At 44.4% G+C, this 21,727-nt stretch overlaps 1 protein-coding gene across 1 annotated transcript in view; it reads right to left on the reverse strand.

Moving 5' to 3' along the window:
* Positions 1-790: 790 nt before the first annotated feature.
* The window catches only part of FLACC1 (flagellum associated containing coiled-coil domains 1), a gene marked incomplete at both ends in the record, with an annotated part of 28,159 nt that continues 7,222 nt past the window's right edge, over positions 791-21,727 (reverse strand). The window contains 11 exons of the mRNA XM_080671128.1: positions 791-917; positions 2,149-2,258; positions 2,375-2,464; positions 4,514-4,576; positions 8,194-8,297; positions 10,802-10,901; positions 12,524-12,576; positions 13,585-13,682; positions 16,500-16,561; positions 18,361-18,454; positions 20,804-20,937. Coding sequence (XP_080527254.1) covers positions 791-917; positions 2,149-2,258; positions 2,375-2,464; positions 4,514-4,576; positions 8,194-8,297; positions 10,802-10,901; positions 12,524-12,576; positions 13,585-13,682; positions 16,500-16,561; positions 18,361-18,454; positions 20,804-20,937 — 1,035 coding nt within the window. The remainder of the gene's footprint in view (positions 918-2,148; positions 2,259-2,374; positions 2,465-4,513; positions 4,577-8,193; positions 8,298-10,801; positions 10,902-12,523; positions 12,577-13,584; positions 13,683-16,499; positions 16,562-18,360; positions 18,455-20,803; positions 20,938-21,727) is intronic.

Below are 21,727 nucleotides of genomic sequence, written 5' to 3' on the forward strand. Positions count from 1 at the left end.
TTAAAAAATGTGTTGTTCATATTTAAAAATTGGGAGATGTGATATAAAAACTAGAATACCTTCTCCTGAAAACTCAGAATATTTGATCCCATTAACTCCATGCTCCTGTATGGCAGCAATGGAACGGTTTCTCTCACTGTCTCCCCGCTCTAGTCCCCTCTATTGAAGCTGCAGCCAATTACCAATTATCACTGTGATGGTCGGATTGTTTTTCTTTATGTGCAGCCCATTTCACTTGTTTATGTTGCCTGCACTGTGGCATTTGAATTCTAGCAATGGTTTAGAGAATCTGGCAAGAATTATCAGAAACTCTTCCTAAATCACAGGTTAGGGAATGTGATTGAGAAGTGAGAGTGGGGACACATGTGAAAAAGAAAGGTTTTTGAAATCAAACCAATCAATTTTTTTCTTGCTAGCTAATTGCCCCAGGTATAGTCCAAAATATAGTTAACATTTTATAGGAAGAAAATTTTCAGATCAGTGTCTTCATAATAAAATATGTAAAGGTGGAAGAGAAAATAGTACACTCAGAGAAAGCTCAGCTCTAGCTACATAGCACATCACTTTTCAATGAAAAGTCATGAAAAAAGAATCTATGTAATTGAGATGAGAATTCAAACATTCCCAACCACCTAGAAGAAAGCAAATTGTGAAAAGACGAAAGTAGAATCTAGGCAACCCCCAAACCAAACCCATCATATGCATTTCTCCAGAAAACCTCACAGGAGTGCTCTAGGCTTACAGAGATGGTGTTCCTACCAACTCCGATGATGGAGAACAACTTTTCTGCTCAGAATTCTTGTCTTTTGTTGCTACCGTCTTCTAAAGTCTCAGAATCATCCTCATAAATAGTAATACAGGTTGCCCTTCCTGATCGTTCTTCATAAATTCCTCCATTCTTGGCATTTATCTTTTGCCTATAAAGAAAGAGAAAATGTATCACTATAGACTCAAAGAGTAGAGAGTGGGGTAGGAGATCTGGGGAGAGAGAAGTGTGGTTTCATTCTTTCACTGGGAGCAGTCTCACTCAGTACTTGCAGTAGTTTTGAATTTAGTGAGATAGGATATGTGGGTGACCAAATGCCCATGTGAGGAATTTTCCACTAAATCAACATAATAAATAAATTCCCTTTATTAAGGTATTGATTGACATTTATTTCAATAATTTAAGATGTATCTTCAGGTTGCAGTTTAATTTCTGACCTAAAATTGATTTCCACAGGAACCCAATGATGCCACATCTAAAGGTAAACCACTAACACCTACACCCCTAAACGCTCAGGGGAGATGGATTTAAAAATAATCTTTAGTTTTTTAAATCCTGAATGCACTTAAAGAGTCTCAGATAAATACCATGTGTCATTTTGCATAAAAACGAAGACACATTTAAAACAAACTGTTTGCGGGGGGGTGGGGGGGGGGGCGCAATTCAAGTCAGAATCCTATTAGTCTGTAGGCAGAGGCAGTCTCTGGAGCAGGGGTGGGCAAACTTTTTGACTCGAGGGCTGCAATGGGTTCTTAAACTGGACCGGAGGGCCGGAACAAAAGCATGGATGGAGTGTTTGTGTGAACTAATATAAATTCAAAGTAAAGGAGCGGAGGGGAGAGCAAGAGAACCCTCTGCTGTTTCGGCTCCGCGGGCCGGATAGAACAGCCGAACGGGCCGGATCCGGCCCGCGGGCCGTAGTTTGCCCACGGCTGCTCTGGAGGCTTTGAATCTTTGCCTGATGCAGTGAGTCAGAAACAGCCTTTAACATTGTCCTGCACTAGGGATTGAGAGGTATAGAGGATCTACCTAAAACATAGTGACAAACCCAAACAGACAGCCAAAATTAGGAGACAAAGAAACAACCCCCAAATCAAAGAGCTAGAGAATTCTCCAGAAGAAGAGATAAATGAAATAAGAATTCAGAGTAATGATGGTAAAAATGCTCAACAGCATGAAAAAAGATACAGTAACTATCAAGTGAGCTGTTGGACCACAGCAGGTAAATTCTGTGACCAGGCTCACAGTGAAGATCTTCCTCCTGAAAGTGCCTGTGCTTGACTTCTTTAGGAAACACCTGGGTTCATCTTCACTTATTCCTCACCCCACCCCCTCCCCCTTCCTAAAGATAAGTCAGCCATGTGTCTGCACCCCATTCACACCTCAGATGACTGTTTTCTTCTCTCAGGAGCTGTATGGTGAATTTATACTTCTCTTCAGTTTCAGCAAGCTTGGTCTGGAGTGTTTTCTCCAGATTTGCCACGGCAGCTTTCTGAAAGACATGTGCATTTTAATAGCTATCTTTTCCAAACAGAGCTGTATGGCCGAGCTACACAGAGACCTGGGATCCTCCCCCAAATGCCCACGCCCACTCCAGCCAGGACCCACCTCCTTCTGGAGTTCCATCTGGGTTTGGTAGAGGGTGGTGTTCAGTGATTCTAGGATAACAGCTTGTGCATGCAACTCTTCCTCTATGATCTGTGTAAGAGGAAATTGTTTTGGGATGTCTGCCCACTTATTCTCTTCTCCAGGTACCTGGACTAGAATGTTCAGCATCGACTTCACTCCTTCTCCTGCACCACGCAGTCACTATGCCCTGTTAACCCTACCCCCTCCTTTTGTCTTCCCCATCTATACCCTCCCCTACAACCCCACTGTCACTGCCCCAGAGCCAGTCCTCACCAGAGCTTAAATGGGTTGTCACAACAGCTAGCAATTATTCATTCATTAAACAAGTATTTATTAAATATTGATGATATATGACATTCTGGAAAAGGCAAAACTATAGAGTTAGTAAAAAGATCAGTGGTTGCTAAGGGTTGGGAGGGAAAGGGAAGGATGTATACTTGGAGAACAGAAGATCTTTAGGTTAGAGAAATGATTTTGTTTGATGCTACAATGGTTACTATATAGCATGACTGACAAAACCAATAGAATGTACAACACAAATAATGAACCCTAATGTAAACTATGAACCTTAGTTAAAAATAATATATTAATAGTTAATCAGCTGTAACAAATGTAACACACCAATGCAAGGTATCAATAATAGAGGAAGTTGTGTGGGGATGGGGAGTGTATGTGAAATCTCTGTACTTTCTGCTTAATTTTTCTGTAAACTTAACCCTGCTCTAAAAAAAAAGTCTGTTAATTAGAAACAAAAAACCTACTGTAGGGAATGGGCTTTGGAGCAAGGTAGATCCAGTGTATTAGGTACTGGAATATTATGATGAGCAAGACAAATATAATTCCTACTCTTATGGGGGACACATTCTAGTGAGGAAAAGATAAAAAAAAATTAAATAAAAGCAAACAAAATAATTACAATAGTAGATTAAAAACAAACCCAGGATGCAGGTGGAGGACACAGTGTAAGTGTGGGATCTACTTTAGAGAGATGAAGTGACTATAAAAATGGACCAGCTCTAGCCGGTTAGGCTCAGTGGATAAAGCGTCGGCCTGCAGGCCAAAGGGTCCTGGGTTTGATTCAGGTCAAGGGGACATATCTTGGTTGCAGGCTCCTCCCTGGCCCGGGCCCTGGTTGGGGCTCATGCAGGAGGCAACTAATTTATAGCTAATCAGTAGACAAGCTCGGTAAAGCAGTTATAAGAATGCACTGTGGCGATTGCCAGGGCGTGGAGGGTAAACGGAGATGAGGAGGCTATAAAGAGATAAACAGTGATGGGTGGAAACTTTACTTGGGGTGGTGAATACACAATACAGTGTACAGATGATGCATTGTAGAAATGTGCACTTGAAACCTGTATAATTTTGTTAACCAGTATCACCCCAATGCATTCAATAAAAAGGGGGAGAAAAACAATACACGGGATCGCTCTTGCTCCAAAGCCCATTCCTTTCCTTTGTAGGACATTGCAGTCTGTTAGCCTAACAATGAAGCCCTGCCTGGATGCTAAGGTATCATTCCATGCTTTCCTAATGGCTAATCATGTCCCAAACATGTCCATTCTGGATCCAAATTGAATTTTCAGTGAAAGAAGAATCAAAAGGCACTTTGTGGGTTTGAACAGTTTCCCTTCAGATATCTCCCACATGGAAGTCTCAGGAGAGAGTTCCTTGAGGGGCTGGGGTGGGGGTGGGGGATAATGTAAACTCCAAGTTTTAAGGAAAGGCTTGGAGTTAGAGTTCCAAGGGGGCAGGATAGTACTTTTCAGAGGTTGAAGGAAAGAATCTGGCATTTTACTATTTAACGCTTTTGTGGTTTGAGCCATACTGGAAATGGAAGGCCTTTGACATTGAAGATTACACAGTATATTGCCCATATATTTGTTCAAATCAGGCTCTAAGAGGACACTAACGGCTTTGTTGCACAGATAATTCTAAAATCTTTTTTGACTTATTGATTTCAGCAAACTCAGCTTTAGTTCTTCTGTGGTTTTTTTGTATGTTTTCTTTTTACCAGTTTTTGGGGAAATTATCATTGATTCCATTTTATTGAGAGTATATACTTTTACTGATGTATTTGTAAGGTGCTAATTCAACAGGAAAAAAAATGAGAAAGCTTACCTCTTTGGTCTTTTTTAGCTCCTTTAATTGCAAGGTGTCCTTTTCATGTTGTTTCAAGAGCTCCTAAAAGTAATTTTATTTGAAAAAGGTCAGCAATGGGTTCTGGCACTTCTTTAAAAAAATAGGAAAACCAGAATAGGATTCAGAAATATAATGTAATAGTTACCAAAGTTTACATATTGGTTTCATGAAGCACACGTTGTAAACTAATGGCATCACATGTTGAAGTTAATGAAAATCTCACTCAGGTTAAACCATAGCGCATTGACAAATAGTAAAAGAAATATTTTCTTCAAAGCCTTTTCTGGTTAGCATACAGATTTAATACTGCTAACTATGCAGTTCTCCACAAATTGAACTTTATACTCAATGCAATTCCAGTCAAAATACCAGCAGGTTTTCTTAACAAGATAATTCTAAAACTTACACAGAAATACAGAGGATACAGAAAGCCAAATAATTTTGAAAAGCAAGAGCAAAGACTTTACTTCCTGATTTCCGGCTCCAGTAATTAAGACAATGTGCTGTTGGCTGAAGAAAAGGCAAATAAATAGTTGAATGAAACAGAGTGGAGAGAGTCCACTGCCTTCACTGCCAAGATATGACAAATATAACACATGGAGGAAGAGAAGTTTTTTAAAAAAACAAATAATTCTAGAACAACTGGATATCCATAAGGGGGAAAAAGAAACTATGACCTCTATTTCACAGACAAAAATCATTCAAAATGGATCACATAATCATGAAAGCTAAAATTATAAAGCGTTTCTTAAAAAAAATATATATCTTAATGTCCTTGGAATAGTCAACAATTTTATAAAGGAGACACAAAAAGGTTTGTAACCATAAAAGAAAAAACTTGATAGACTTTTATTAAAATTAAGAACTTCTGCCCATCGAAAGACAAAATGAGCCAAATGAGAAGGCACTTGTAAGGAGGTACATGAGCCAAATAAAAAGGCACTCCCACAGGCTGAGAGACAGAATTCGGAACGCATATATCTGACAAAGAATTTGTTCCATAATATAAAAAGTATCCTTACATATCAATAATAAAAAGAAAAGCCACCCACTTTTGTTAAATGACAAAAGACGTGAACCAACAGTGCACAAAAGAAGACATATATATTGTACAATAAGCATATACAGTAAATAATTGCCCAACATATTTAGTCATTAGGGAAACTAAAACTGTAACAAAATACCATTTCATACTCATTGGAATGGTCAAAATGAAAAGATTGGTAATACTAACTGTTGTCAATGATATGGAGCAATTAGAATTCTTCTCATGTATTTAAGACACAAGAGTGAAATGGTATAACTACTATGGAAAATAGCTTGGTAGTCTTCTATATATATAAAAGCCTAATGTGCAAAGTGTCCCCTCGGGAGTTCGACCAGGAGACCAGGAGTTAGATCGCTCACTATGATGTGCACTGACCACCAGGGGGCAGTGTGGAACAAAGAAAGGCCAAGCTGGTGGCCAGCAGCTGGGGATGGGCGGCCCCGGCTGGGCGGCCAGCAGATGCTAGGGACCCTACCTGTGCATGAATTTCGTGCACTGGGCCTCTAGTTTCTAACTAAGTTAAACTTATAGGCACCCTCGATCTCAGCAATAGCACTCCTAGGTATGCCAAAGAGAAATGAAAGCAAATGTCTACAAAAGCACTTATACAGGATATTTATAGAAACTTTATTTGTAAAAGCCAAAAAACGAAAACAACCAAAATCTCCCCAAACAGGAAAATGGTGAATACATTATCTGATATTCTGGACAATAAAAAAGGAAAACATAACTGATATGAACACCAAATGAGTAAATTTCACAGACATTATGTTGAGCAAAAAAAAAAAAAAAAAAAAAAGCTATATGCAAAAGAGCATTGTGTGATTCCATGCCAGAAACCAATCATTGTCCCACTAATAGAAAGATGTGGACAGGAAACTGGGAAGGCTGGTCAACAACCTTAATTGTTTTAATCACTCACTGTTTAGTAGAAACATTGTTAGCTGAAGCAGCCTCCACCTCTGTTTCTCCAATGTAAATTTCTGTTATTGGAATTTCCTGCCTAAAGGTTATGGGCATATCCCATAGTCTCAATAAAAGGGATTGCAAGGCCAGAGCAAAGGGTAGTCCTCCCACTAGAGGTGGGCTCCCGCCTGGCCCCCAATATTCCCAAATTAATACTTTTCCAAGTCTCTTTTCATTTGTGTGCGGCCTTCTCCAGAACCCGAACCCTGAACCAGAACCCTGAACCAAAACCCTGAACCACGCGGGACGTGAAAAGGGGTTCCCACAATTCCATTTATATGAAGTTTAAAAATAAGAAAAAACAATCTGTGGTGGAAGGAATCAAAAGAGTAGTTGTCTTGGGGCAAATCTTGAGGGAAGGAGGGATTACTGGAAAGGAACACTAGAGTGCTTTCTGGGTTGATGAAATGTTCTAGATCTTGATTAGGGTGTTGGTTACATGGATATATACATTTGTCAAAACTCATCAAACTGTATATTTAATATCTGTGCATTTTGCTAAGTGTAAATTATATACGAGAGAGAGAGAGAGAGAGAGAGAGAGAGAGAGAGAGAGAGAGAGAGAGAGAGAGAGAGAGAGAAACACCCATTTACAGGTTTATAGTCGGCGTCACTGGAGGAAGAAGGAATACATGCAGATGATCAAATCTCTCCCCACTAAGAACTACCACTATTTCTTATTCAGGCATATGAGCTCTCCACACCCCAGAAGCATTATTGCAGAGCATGCCCCATCTCCTCATTATTGTTTTGCTCAGTAATATAGTGAATGTCATACATGGGCTTTTATTGGTGAAATTAGTGGCTTTTCATTAACATGATGGTTAGAAATGGGCTCTTGAAAATGGAATAGTAGAGATTCTCTGCACTTTGTATGAAATGGGTACAAAAATCTAACAAAGCCTGTAGCGTGTGCACTTAGGGATGGGGTCGTAGGCTTGACCCCCGGTGAACTGTGTCCTGCGTAGGCGGAGCTCTGGTTGCCTGATGCTGACTGCAGGGTTACAGAATGCTTATAGAAGCCTACTTCCACAACACCATCGCAAATGCCTATGTTAACTCTTTCATGCCCCCAAAACTCAGAGAACTGGGGGTATAACTGCCTGGACTTGCTGGCTAATGCCCGTTTGTTTAGTAAATGTCCATGTGTTTGGTAGAATTTGGGCTGAGACCTGCTTTCATTAGAACCCGGTATTAGTGTCAAGGTTGTAGGGGAGTGACTTTCAGGAGGTGCTAACCCTCACAACCTCTAACTTTTAGTTAGCTATCCTTATTTACTAAGAGTCGTACATGACCATATTTGCTTAGTTTAATTTGCAACAATACCCTTTCGCTTCAGCCGTAGTCAAGGGTGAGAGGATATTCAGAGACTGGGATTTTGGCAAAATAGGGAATTTTAGCTTCTGCATGTTTCACTTTCTATATTACTTGTTAATTACAAGTTTCATTCCAATAACCTTTTGGTATGACTTTCTAGATAAAGAACAGCAAAACTGTCCATTCTTGAATATGTTCCAGGGAAGCTTGGGAAGGAGAAATATTCCCAGGAAGATGAAAGCTGGTCTAATTCCCAGGGCACCCCTGGAAACCAGATGTCCCATCAAGACTGCACATTGCACCACCCATGTGGTTTGAGCTGACTCACCTCCTTCTCTTGAGTGAAGGTCTCAAAGAGAGCACTGTATGAGTCATTTAATTTTTTCTTTTCTTCTTCTGCCTCTAACTCAAACTTTTTTGTCATCTTATTTTCTGTGGAGATGAGAGAAAACCACTTATAGAAGGTGTAAACATGGGGAAAAGATGCAGAGAGAAAACCAGAATATCAGTAGATAATAGAAAGTCCAGCCTGGGTCAAGCCCAAGGGGCTCTCATCCTCGTGTTCAGCCTCTGACACACACACCTGGAGAAGCTTGAGAGTGAGGTCAACAGGGTGGTGGCTCTCGATCACACCAGCCCTGTGGGGTTACCTCTAACGTTTCCTGTTCTCTTTATGTAGTTTATTTTAGATCTGTTGCTTATTGTTTTGTTTGTTCTCTCGGCTGAAGTAACCACTGTGCTTTCTTGAATAGCCTTATCCTATATAATAAAAGGCTAACATGCAAATTGACTGAACGGCAGAACGACAGGTCGTTATGATGCACACTTACCACCAGGAGGCAGACGCTCAATGCAGCAGCTGCCCCCTGGTGGTCAGTGTGCTCCCACAGGGGGAGCGCTGCTCAGCCAGAAGCCCTGAGCCTGGCTCATGGCTGGTGAGCTCAGGGCGGTGGCAGGAGCCTCTCCTGCCTCTGCAGCAGCACTAAGGATGTCCAACTGATGGCTTAGGCCCGCTCCCCGTGGGCCAGGCTGAGGGACTCCCCCTCCCCCCCCCCCCCCCCCCGCACCAAGTGCATGAATTTCATGTACTAGGCCTCTAGTCTTAAAATATAGCTCTTGGCTAACATGACTTTTCCAGCAATGTAAGACATTCCATACTTAGCCCTGGGGTAGAGATAGGCTTAAACATTTTTTTTTTTTTTTTGGCGGGGGGGTGGGGGTGGGGGGTGGCAGGGAAACTGCCAGGAGAAATCCAATCAATATTGAACAGAAGGAAGGAGGGGTGAAGGGGCGAACAAATTTCTTCTTTAGCATCACAGTACTGAATGGATAAGGAGGCAACTCCCGGGCTCACAGGATAAATCTGGACTGAGCTACACTGTGAGCAGCTAAAGCCTGGTCTCCAAGAACTAGTTGTGACATCTTAACGTAGACTTTGACAACAAGGGATTAGTGTAGTATGAGTAGCTAGCAATCTGGGAGCTGACCTGGGCTATGCTACACCAAGATTCTAAGCAAAGCCTCCAACAGGAGCAGCTCCACGTTCCACTCCCAGTCTGAACTCCAGGGTCTTCACGCTACCTTCTAGCAATCCAGTGTCTCCACCAGGGTAGGAATTGCCTTAAGAATTAACTTTTCCAGAAGTATCTGCATTTAAATGAGTAATTTGTTAAATCAACTAAATTTGATATGAATTAGGTTGGGGTAGGATGTGAAATAGGTTTGTAGAGGTCCCACCCCTACCTCAACTAGTCTTCTAGGTCAGGAAACAGAATCTTCATAAATTCCTCCCTCCTTTTTCCATTTATGAAGATGCTCCGGGCGGGGGGGGGGGGGGGGGAGGGGGAGAAGGCTCACCTATGTATGATCCAAACTCTGAGCTAAGTGTTGGAAATATTAAAAATACATAGCAAGCCCAGCTGGTATGGCTTAGTGGTTGAGTGTTGACCTATGAACCAGGAGGTCATGGTTTAATTCCTGGTCAGAGCATGTGCCTGGGTTGAGGGCTTGATTGCTGGAAACCAAGATCAACAGTAATTAATAAAAATGAGAGGAGTCCACCAGAAGGCTGAGTTTGGACTCCCTTTGATATTCACAAGGTGAATATTTACATCAATGGCCTAAAGCAAACTCCCCCAACCTGATAATCTTACTATTTACTAAACATTACCACTGATATGTCCGTTTGCATTCCTAAAAGGCAATTGTGTATTCTAGTAAATAAAAGCAGCTGGGAACAGAGACTCAGTGGAACTTGACTAGTACAGTTGAGCTTTTCCCTGGCTGTCCCCCATAATCAAATTAATATTTATAGTCTTGTGTGTCAATTTGTGCGTCAGCTCTTTCTCCAAGCCTTTGAACCTGAAAGCCCCGCTGGCCGTGGCTTTTCACACGTGATTCCCTGTGGGGGGCAATGCAGGAGGCAGCTAATCGATGTTTCTCTCTCATCACTGATATTTCTAACTCTCTCTCCCTCTCCCTTCCTCTCTGAAATCAATAAAAAATATTAAAAACATATAGAAATATATAAATGTATCAAATCAATGTTATACACTTTAAACTTATACAATGTTATATATATCAATATCTCTATATATGTATCAAAAATGGCTTACTTGGGGGGGGGTGGGAATATAGAGTACAATCCAGTACAATGGATTGTGTTGCCCCTCCCCCAACAACTGAATATTTGAAACCTAATTTAAGAACTTTTCCCTGGAACTTTGGAGTCACCTTTAATTAGGCTTAGAATCTCAGGTGGCTGAACTTCATAAAAGACTCCATTCCTGTCACTTTCTTGCAAACTCCAGGCACCTTCCATTTGGAAGTCTAGCCATGTGGCTCATCACCTTGGTGAATCCAAGGCTGCCTTCCTTGAGTCAAGACCAAGCTTCATGGCGGTTTTTCATCAAGACGTCAGAAGTTTCTGTACTCACTTTGCTGTAGCAGGATCTTTTCCCGCTCCGACTTCTCATCCTTCTCCCATTCTGCCTTCTTCTTTGACCACTTATCTTCCATTTCATCATAAAGGCTGTCCTGTGGAGGCGTAACGGCAACAGAAGCAAAGGGCCCTGAGAAAGGCTGCACACTGGCCCAAGGCCCAGCCCCGGGCCTGTCAGCTTCCCTCACCTGGGACGCTTGCTGGGGTGGGGGGGCTCTATGTGGGTGACTAATGAAAGTAAATTCCAGCCCAGCCCCCTGAAGGGTGAATGAAGCTTAAAAGCCTGGTTCTGCATGGTGTTTGCGGAGTTTAAAGACAGGTAGCGTTCCCCATGTTGTCAGCTCCCTCTGACTCTGACTCACTCAGAACGAGCACATGAAGAAACCAAAGAAATGCCTGGTAGTTAACTTGAACACTTAGAAAACAAGATGTTTTTCAGGGTTCATGTAACCTCAGCAAATCTAACTTCCTTTGTGGTTGACGTTAAACAAGCCTAACCACTTCATGACAGTGGGACCCAGAGGAGGGGGGCGTGCCCAGGACCCGGATGCCGCCAGTCAGAATCCTGACTGCCCTCCTTGTGAGGTTAGCAGCAGGATTTACACCGGGCCTGAGCATTGAGCTTGTTTGTAATTGTTTGTGGCCAATTAAATAGAGGTTCTCTCATCATTTCCAAGGCCGCTGGGCAGCTGTCTCCAGAGAGGTCACACTCTCTGGAGAGGCCCAGACTGAAGCAAACACCAGGTAAACATCGGAACTGGGCAGCTCACCTGCTCGTCAACCTGACGCTTCTCTTAGGCTCTGGTCTGTGACGCTTCCCTGACTGTATGAGGGTACATCTTGAAAAATGAGTTTTGGATTCTAGCTCAACATTGAAACTACGAGTGGTAAATTGAATTTCAGAGGTGGTGCTGGTACGTTACTTGATTTCCCCCTTTGACAGGATGATCAACTATCCTTGTTTGCCTGGGACGCCAGACTTTTGATGCTAAAACCCAGAAAGACCCAGGCAAACTGGCATTAGTTGGTCACCATAGGATGGGGGCTTGCTGCCTCAGCCCTTCCCTATCCATTCCCTACCTCCCACTCTCTCATCCCCTGGGAAGAAATCCTGCCCTAACTCTGTCCCGTGGCCTCCATCAAATTAGTTGATTAAATGAATGGGTTATGCCCCGAGATGCCAGAGCACGTCCATGTTCTGCTAGAGGGAGTAGTGCAGAGAGATACAGTCTTTTTGGATGGAAATTTGGCCAAATGAATCAAAGACCTTTACAACGGTTATTCCTTTTGACCCAGAGCTCTATTAAAATCAAAGATGTCACAAAGTACAAATATTAACAGTCATTGTCTTGGGGTAGTGACAGTTTTTCTTTTTGTTGCTGCTGTTGGTTTATGTATTTCCTTTTAAAAACCCCCACTAAAAATAAAATAAAATAACACTGAGCAGGTATTACTTTTGTAATCACAAACATATGTTTCGATGGGCTTCTTTAGGGCCTGGGTGACTGACTTGTCATGCACGGGAGCCATCATAGTCCGAAGGTGCACTCTCCTCCCTGGGCACAGTTAGTGTGTGCCACTTAGGTGCAAGGATGTTGGGGAGCTGATGGAATTATTTTCTGGGGCAGAGCTCTAGATTCATCCCATCATCATCAAGCAAGAGAATGAGTCTTGCTTCTCTTACTCTCATAATCCAACAAAGAGCTCTGGATCTCACCTGATACATATAAAACATATTCTTCAAATACTTGTATTCCTTTCCCATCTCCTCTGGAAAAAAGGAAAACAACAGGATAAGCATTATTGCTCTGACATGCACACTTTCAAATTCAAATGTGAGCTCTCTTGCACACTTTCCCCATGTCAAACTCATCCCCTGGGTGGTAAAACCATGGTGTGCCTCAGAAACCACTTTGGAGGCTTATTGGAAACTTAGGATGCCTGAACCCCACCCCAACCCTACTGAATCCAGCTCTCAGAGGAGAGCCCCAGTATCTGTCAATAATATGCTTCTCAGGCGATGCTGATGGACACCAAGTCTGAGAACTAAGCCCCAGGATAAACCTGAGTCTTTGGAAGAAGAGAAGCAAAATATTGTAGCATGCACCTGCCTCTCTCTTTTTAAAATCACACGCCCTAGTGTACACTAATTTTGAAAATAATACATGTTCTCTTAAAACAAAATCTGGGAAATCAGCAAGGTATAAATACCACCTTAAAAAAATGAAAGGCAGTGGAAGGGGAGAAGGTTATAGAATTTCTACTCTCTGTGGAGATTAGTCTATGAACTCAGAATTCTGAAGAAGACATACTTCCTCTTCTCAAGAACAGCGTAAACAATGGGATAAATGGCCAACACAACCCATATGAAATAGAGGCCACACAAATCATAGTGTGTCAGTTAGAATTTAATGAAACACCATCATTTTGCTGGTGAGGAAACCTGCTGAATTAGAATAGCATTATATTTGCAGAACTTTAAATATACTTTAAAAAGTGCTTTCTCATTTTTATCATGCCGATAAAGGCCAATATTACTATCCTCAATTCCCAGATGGAGAAACTAGGACTTGATACAAAGGGTAAGAAGGACATTGGTAGGCATGGCTTCCTGCTTTTCAGTTTCATTCTCAATCATTCCCTCTTCCTGAGCTTAAGAGGAAACCTTGAAAGTCTAGCTAAAGCCCACTCATGGCCATGAGAGTTCCTCAGCCCTAGGCCCACATGGTCAGCCTCCCGCCCCTTCATCATGGTCATTCTTCCAGGTCCTGAACGTACCTAGTTTTTCTTGGGAAGCCAACTTCTCTTCCTTTAAGGCTGCTTTGTAGTTGTTCTCCAACTCACTGAGCTCTGCTGCGTGAGCCTCTTTGAGCTCCCTGTGGGGCCCCGAGAGAAGGTCACAATCATCAGTGAAAAGAAGTCCAGAGTTGAGCTGTTATATTCACCTGATCCCACCTCTCCTCCCTCACACAGAAAGCCAGCGGGCAGGCTGGGGAACCCTCACTTTTTGAGGCACTTTTTTGGCATCCGTGAAGAGAAGGGAAAAAGAACTCTGGTTTTCACCAATCTCTATTGTGAATGGAGTCGGTGGGTGCCATAGGTAATGTTAGAGTCCAAGGTCTCCCTAGTCTCCATTCCAGTGTTCAAGGTGAGTGTTACAATGAAAGGCTATATGAGCTGTCAAGCCAAGAAAAGACATGGAGGAAACTTAAGTGCCTATTAGTAACTGAATGAAGCCAATGTGAAAACTGTCTGATTCCAACTGTCTGATTCCAACTATTTGGCATTCTGGAAAAGGCAAAATAATAGAGACAGTCAAAAGATCAGTGCAGTGGTTGCCAGGGGTTAGCAGTGAGAGAGGGATAAATATGTAGATCACAGAGGATGTTTAAGGCAGTGAAACTATTCTGTATGGTCTATAATGGTGGATATATCTATACTAATAATAGAGGGATATGCAAATTGTCTGGGATACTGTCACAGTAACAGTAATGACCTGGGGCGACAAGGCCGGCAGGGGCATTGGTGAGGGATGACCAAACGACTGAACAGCAGGCTGCGTGGGGTGACCAGGCTGGCAGGGGGGTTAGTGAGGAATGACCAAATGACTGAACAGCAGGCTGTGTGGGGCAACCAGGCTGGCAGGGGGGACAGTTGGGGGCGACCAGGGCAGCAGGAGGGGGCAGTTGGGGGTGACCAGGCCAGCAGGGGGACAGTTGGGGGTGACCACGCTGGCAGGGGGGGCAGTTGGGGGTGATCATGCTGGCGGGGGTGCAGTTAGGAGTGACAAGACTGGCAGAGGGGGGCAGTTGGGGGCCACCAGGCCTGCAGGGGAGGACAGTTGGGGGCAACCAGGTTGGCAGGGAGGGCAGTTAGGGGTGACCAGGCCTGCAGAGGAGGGCAGTTGGGGGCGATCGGGCCAGCAGGGGAGCAGTTAGGTGTTGATCAGGCTGGCAGGAGAGTGGTTAGGGGGTGATCAGGCTGGCAGGCAGAAGTGGTTAGGGGCAATCAGGCAGGCAGGAAGGCGAGCAGTTGGGAGCCAGCAGTCCTGGATTGTGAGAGGGATGTCCGACTGCCGGTTTAGGCCTAAACCAGCAGTTGGATATCCCCCAAGGGGTCCCGGATTGGAGAGGGTGCAGGCTGAGCTGAAGAACACCCTCTCCAGTGCACGAATTTTGTGCACTGGGCCTCTAGTATAATAATAAAAGATTAATATGCAAATCGACTGAATAGCTGAACGACCAGCAGAACAACCAGTCGCTATGATGTGCACTGACCACCAGGGGGCAGACGCTTAATGCAGGAGCTTCTCCCAGCCCGCAGGCCCCAGGGGGGGCCCCCTGATTGCCCTGCCGGTCGCCTCATAGAGGGAGGCAACTGGTGGTGGCGGGGGGTGGGGCCGGTGAGTGGGCAGCGCCAGGCCGGCCAAGACAGGTGCCAGCGACCCCTCGCTCCAATCGCCCCACCGGTTGCCCCACAGATCAGCCCTGATCGCCCACCAGGCCTAGAGACCTTACCTGTGCACAAATTTCATGCACCGGGCCTCTAGTGTCATATTTTCTCAAAAATCCATAGAAAGTGGGTTTGTTTTTTTGTTTTTGTTAAGCCTCACCTGAGGATATTTTTCCATTGATTTTTAGGGAGAGGGAAAGAGAGAGGGAAAAACAGAGAGAAACATCAATGTGAGAGAAACACACTGATTGATTGCCTACTGCATGAGCCCTGACCAGGGAGGAGCCTGCAACCAAGGTACATGCCCTTGACTGGAATCGAACCCAGGACCCTTTGGTCCGCAGGCTGATGCTCTGTCCACTAGGGCCATAGAATATGTGTTGACAACATCAAGAGTGAACGCTAATGTACACTATGGACTTTGGGTGGGAATGCTGTGTTAGTGCAGGTTCATTGAGTGTAACAGATGCACACCAGTAATGCAGGGTGTCAATAATGGCATAGGTCATGCAGATGTGAGGTGAGGGAATATATGGGAACTGCCTGTACTTTACACTCTATTTAACTATGAACCTAAAACTACTCTAAAATGAAACTCTATTAAAAATAAGTAAGTTAGGAAATAAAAAATAAATAAATAAGTTAGTTAATTAATTTAAAAAATTGTTTTTTAAGGAAACAAGTCTATGACTCCATTAGGAAGACTTCTCTCCACCAGGGCTTCTGAGCCCAGCAGGTAGCATGGAGGGGATTTTATAGGTTTCCTCACCCATACAGACAGCACACCTCATTTATTCCTCTTGGTTTGTCCTTGGTTTGTCCTTGCCCCTCCAATACCTTCTTGCCATTTTGCCCAGGCCCTGACCTAGCAGCCAGGGAGAGCAGCAATAAGAGAAGGGGAGAAAGAGGAGGAGATGGAGGAGGCTGGGCTGAGAACCATAGCTGTCTACCACAGAAATCTCATATGGAATTTTTAAAAGATGGCTCTTCACAGCAACCAACAAAAAGGGAGATTATAATGGGAATGAAACAATTGGATGAGAAAGTGCAAAACCAGGGGTAACCTTTTCTGTGCCTCAAATCAAACCATCCTGCTCTCCAAAGACATGTATCTCATCTTCCCCAGACCCTTGTTACCCAACTCCATTGGAAGCTGTCTGAAATCCAGTGAACTGAAGTCCTGCGAGGATGCAGGAGCCTTAGGGCCTGCTGCACACAAGGGCTTTTGCCAGAAAACATACCTGCTTCTGTTTTCAAAGTCCTGCTTCATCTCAGCACAGCGGATTTCCATTTCATTGGAGAGCTGTAAATGAGGCCATCATCAGCAACAAAGGATTGAAGACCCCACTCCCTCTCCAGTCCGCAACTTGTGAGAAGCCTTCTGACTCATGGGGTACACCCCACTCCCCATGTCTCTCCGTCATTACGAGGGAACAGAACAATTCTTGTCTTGCTCTGTGTGGTCTGGCATGTGATCAGTTTGTAGTGTTGGTGCACGGAAACCATGTCTGTCACTATTAGGTTTTATGAGCAGGCTTGGTCCTTTCTGCTGGACTGTAATCTCTTTGTAAGAGAGTGGCCTTAGACCAGGGGTGGGCAAACTTTTTGACTCGAGGGCCACAATGGGTTCTTAAACTGGACCGGAGGGCCAGAACAAAAGCATGGATGGAGTGTTTGTGTGAACTAATATAAATTCAAAGTAAAGGAGTGGAGGGGAGAGCAAGAGAACCGGATAGAACAGCCGGATCTGGCCCGCGGGCCGTAGTTTGCACAAGGCTGCACTCTCATATACAGAATTCAATTGAACAATCATTTCTTAAACAAAGAGCTTGGCCTGGAAGAGCCAAAGAGGTCTATGACTCAGACCCTGCCTTCGAAGAACTTTAAATCCAGTGTTCAAGCCTCATTGGCAGAACAGCTGGGTCACAGGCAAGTTTTGCCCACTTCCAGGTACCCTCCATGCTAGCACATCCAGTCCTCTGGCCACTGTCTCAAGAGGAGTGGACACTTCCAAATTAGTCAGCACCCACTGCCTGCTGAGACAAGGGTTCGGGGCTTGTCCTTCCCTCTCTGACTGAACAGTGAGTGGCACCAGCACTCCTCCCTTGCTCAGGGTCACACAACAATTTGGGGTGTTTACAGGTGGAAGAACTTTTATTTTTAGGTGAATGTTAAGGATCACAATCTGAGGTCCCTCCATGGAAGTAATCTCTAAATATGTCTTCAGTGAGTGAAAATGAGCATTTGCCCAAATAAAGGTAAATGCTCTTAGGCTAATTATTTAACTTCCCGAGACTCAATTTTCTTTGGGTAGAAAGAAACCACAAACCTGGCAGGGCTTTCAGATAAATATAGTAATAATGAGTCATTAGTAAGGGAAGGTTCAGTTTGAGTCATAAGCTGGGTCCCTGTAGGATTCGGAAGCATCTGGGGTGCATGAGAGGGTGAAGGCTGGGCCCTCCGGGAATTCAACCTTTACAAGTGCGTTTCAATAACAACAGGCAAGGTGGGGGTGGGTCTGATTATGGCTCTGGTTTATCACTCCAGTGCAGGCCACCAGGCACACCTGCTCGAAGTGGGGAAGAAGACGTGATAAATAGATGGTCAAATCTAAAGGAGGTTTCACCAAAATCCCCAGGAAACCCAAAGAGTGTAATTTATATCAGCAGCATCTGAAGTTTGGGCTTTGGTAGTTTCAGTAGCAACAGGAAGTGGGTACTGAAGGCTTTTGGGTAGTTTTTGAGCAACACTGCAAGCAAGAGCCTCCACAACCTCTGAAGCTTAACTCACCGCCAGGCGGGAAATGGCCAGCGCCCCCTCGTGTGGAGAGGACAGTGGTGTTGAACACCCTGCAGGCACTGGGAGAACTCACAGAAACTCAGCTAGGCCTGGAGGAAGGACTTGAGTTCTTGCAATTATGGAGGAGGATGGAGACAGAGAAATACTATGGGGTGGCCCCAGTCCTATCCTCAGAGCTCTCGCCTGGGCAACGTGGCTCCCATGAGTCAAGTACTTGACAGCATGGCTGGAAGACAGCGTGATCTGAACACCTTGGTGTTTCCTGTACCCACAGAGACGTCAGCTAGCTTAAGGATCACTCACCGTTGTTTCGGCAGACTGGTGGTCTCTGTTCATTTGCTCTATTATCATCGTCAGCTCTGAGATCTGCTCTTCTAGGTCAGTAATGATATCAGTCCTATGGGATAAGTAATTCTTCAGTCACCCACAGAGCTTTATCTCATGCCAGTCGGGCCTCTTCCTGAGCATGAATGGATGTGGTCTGGTGAGAACCAAGCCATGTTCTGTACCTGCTCCACCATCACTGAGGTGGGGAGGGAGGGGTAGAGGAGTGGAGAGAAGGAATGTGGCAGTAGGGTGGTTGAGCCTCAAATATGGCCCTTTTGGGTAAGTTAGCCAGAACTGAGTGGGGTGGTTTGGTGGCCTATTGAATAGAAGGGAAAGTGGAATATGTCAGAAACCTATTAGGGTTTGACCTTGATTTGGTAATGATAGTTGAAATGGAGGGGGGAGAAGTTCAGAAAATTAGGAAATGAGAAGGTGGGGAATAGGATTGATGCTGACAGTGAATCATAGGCAAGGAATGGGCCAGAAACTGGATGAGGAGGAGATTTAAGAGAGTGGCTTTCACCAGTTAGAGAAAGATAAGTATCACATAATCTCACTCAGATGTGGAATCTAACGAACCAAATAAACTGATGATCAAAAATAGACCCAGAGCCCTAGCCAGTTTTGCTCAGTGGGTAGAATATCAGCCTGCGGACTGAAGGGTCCTGGGTTCGATTCTGGTCAAGCATATATGCCCAGGTTGTGTAGGGGGCATGCAGGAGGCAGCCGATCAATGATTCTCTCATCATTGATGTTTCTATCTCTCTCTCCCTCTCCCTTCCTCTTTGAAATCAATAAATAAATTAAAAAAAAAATAGACCCAGAGACACAGAAGTATGAACAGACTGTTGAACCTCAGAGGGAAGGCCGGGGAGAGTGAGTGGGAAGAGATCAACCAATGAACTTGTACGCATATATGCATAACCCATGGATACAGACAATGGCATGGTGAGGGCCTGGGGAAGGTGGATGGGAGCGGGCTGGGAGAGATTAATGGGGGGAAAAGAAGGACGTATGTAATACTTTCAATAATAAAGATTTAAAAGAGAGAGAGGCCTTCAGACTTGATAAAGGCTTTCTGTGCTTCTGGGTCTGCGGCCTCCATGATGTCTAAGATGATCCAGCTCTGTTTGGTTGACCTGGAGTAGACAGAGTGGTGGGCAGTGCTGTGTGCAGTGCAGCAGAGAAGAGGTCCTCGACTCAAGAGGTTGAGAAAACAAAAGAATGTGGGAGGAGAGGACATCAAGGCATGAGAAAGAAGAAAGGGTATGAGAAAGTAAACAATAGGGAACTCCTAACATGATCCTCAGTGTAAACAATACAGCTTTACCAGGGAATAAAACAATTATGGGCTATTTTTTTTTTTTTATTATGCCACAACTGGTGACAACTTTCCTATTGAGGCCAAGAGGTGCTTGAGGGTGCTGGCTTGACTGTGAGTACATGGCCCATCTCCTGGAGAGGGCCTTGGATGCGCAGCAAAGAAAACAGGGCCTGGATGTTCCCACTGGAGGGAACACAGAGACTGGAGTCTGGTTTCTCTAGGCCAGGTCAGACCGGAGTGACTTCATGCATGGCCACTCTCAATAGTGGGCCTATGTGTCCTTCAGCCTTATCCCAGTCTGAATCCCTTCCCAAATGAAACCACTGCTGACAGCTTGGTTGTATCCTTTCTATATACCTATATACCTAGGTGATGTGTCTGTGTGTGTGTGTGTGTGTGTGTGTGTGTGTGTTCTGTTGCTATTGTTGGTCTTTTAGATTTGTCTTGAAAAAATAATTTTCATAGCAATTTAAAGCCCAAGGAAGAGACACTCATTGGGGAGCCATTGCAATAGTGTAGGTAGATGGGGAAGGGGAAGGAGAAGACATGAGAGATTTAGGAGGTGGAATGAAAAGGATGTGGGGACCGCTTTTACATGGCATTGGAGGATAGAGTGGGTGGGACTTGAATGACAGAGGATGACAGGGTACTCAACTGGAAGGGAGTTAGACCAGAATATTCCAAGCTACATCTCCCAGAGGCATGAACTGAGTAGTACCTTTCGACATAATAAAAATGTATATTCAGGCCTCCCAGAAACCCTGACTTTACTTTTAGTTCTCACTCAACAAATTTAGATTATTGTATTAATATCTCATCAGTTCATTACTTTCAGGAAAAACTGCTCTCCTTTAGTACGAATTATACAACACCTAATCATTTTCCAGATCCACTGAGTTGACCTTCATCCTGACTAGAATGGGATTGGAGCAGAGAGGCGGGGTGGAGAGGAGCAGGCAGAGGGCTGAGGCATGAAGTGACTTGCAGCAACTCCAGAGCAGGACTGGGAGTGGACATTAGGTGCTTATCTTTGAGGCCAGGCTGAGCCAGCTAGGGAGAGGTTTGAGGAGCTGGATGTTGGTCCAAAGACATTACCTGCGAATTCTGATTTTGTCCATGATCTCTGATTTCAAACGCTTTTTCCTATCAAACATCTCATCTCCCAAGGTGACAGAAATCTGCTCCCTATTCCGAAAGAGGCGATAGCCAGGGCACACTTTGATCACTTCCTAAGCGAAAGGGTAGAAGAGAATATTGCAGAGAGCTGAGATTCCTCCAAATCCACTAGTGCCCCTCTCACATCTACAGAGACTTGAGATGGACTGTGCCCTCCCCCCAATTACCACTTACCCTCCTATCTCTATATTTCTCTCCTGAGATCCAATCGTAAGACTCAACTAGATCCTGGATGTCTCCCTATGCCTTTCAAGCTCAATATTTCCCAAATCCAGCCATTGACACCCACTCCACGTTCTACACCCAAACCTGTTCCTCCTCTATGTTCTCCATCGTGGCCAGAAGCCAGGAGGCAGCTGAACATTGTGGAAATCTCTGTTTTTGGAATTAGACAGGCCTGAGTTTAAATCCTGGCTCTGCCACCAACCACAGTTATTCAACATCACTGTGCCCAGTTTTCTCATTAGAAAATAAGGGTAATAACTCTTCCTCAAAGGGATTTTGTGAGGCTAAAACAAATTAACATGAGAAAATGCCTAGCACAGTTGCAAAAATTTTTTTTTAGTCAGTTCCTTCTCTGTCCCCCGTCAGATGCAGGGCTACCAGCTGCCACAGATCTGGATGCGACTGTACCTTCTAGAGTTGGGCAGGACACCCCTGCAGGCCACAGGTCCTGCCGTTGTTATCTCCTAAAAGTATCTCATCCTCATCCTCTCCTCTCCCACTTGCCCCTGATGGAGCCAGAGGCTACCACCATCTGTCTCCTGGGCTCTGGAGCTACCTTCCCAGCGGGCCTCTGCGCCTTCAGTCTGGCTCCCCTAAGTTCATCATCCTCTCCACCTG

Source organism: Plecotus auritus, assembly GCF_963455305.1.
Source record: "Plecotus auritus genome assembly, chromosome: 5".
NCBI classification, from domain to species: domain Eukaryota; kingdom Metazoa; phylum Chordata; class Mammalia; order Chiroptera; family Vespertilionidae; genus Plecotus; species Plecotus auritus.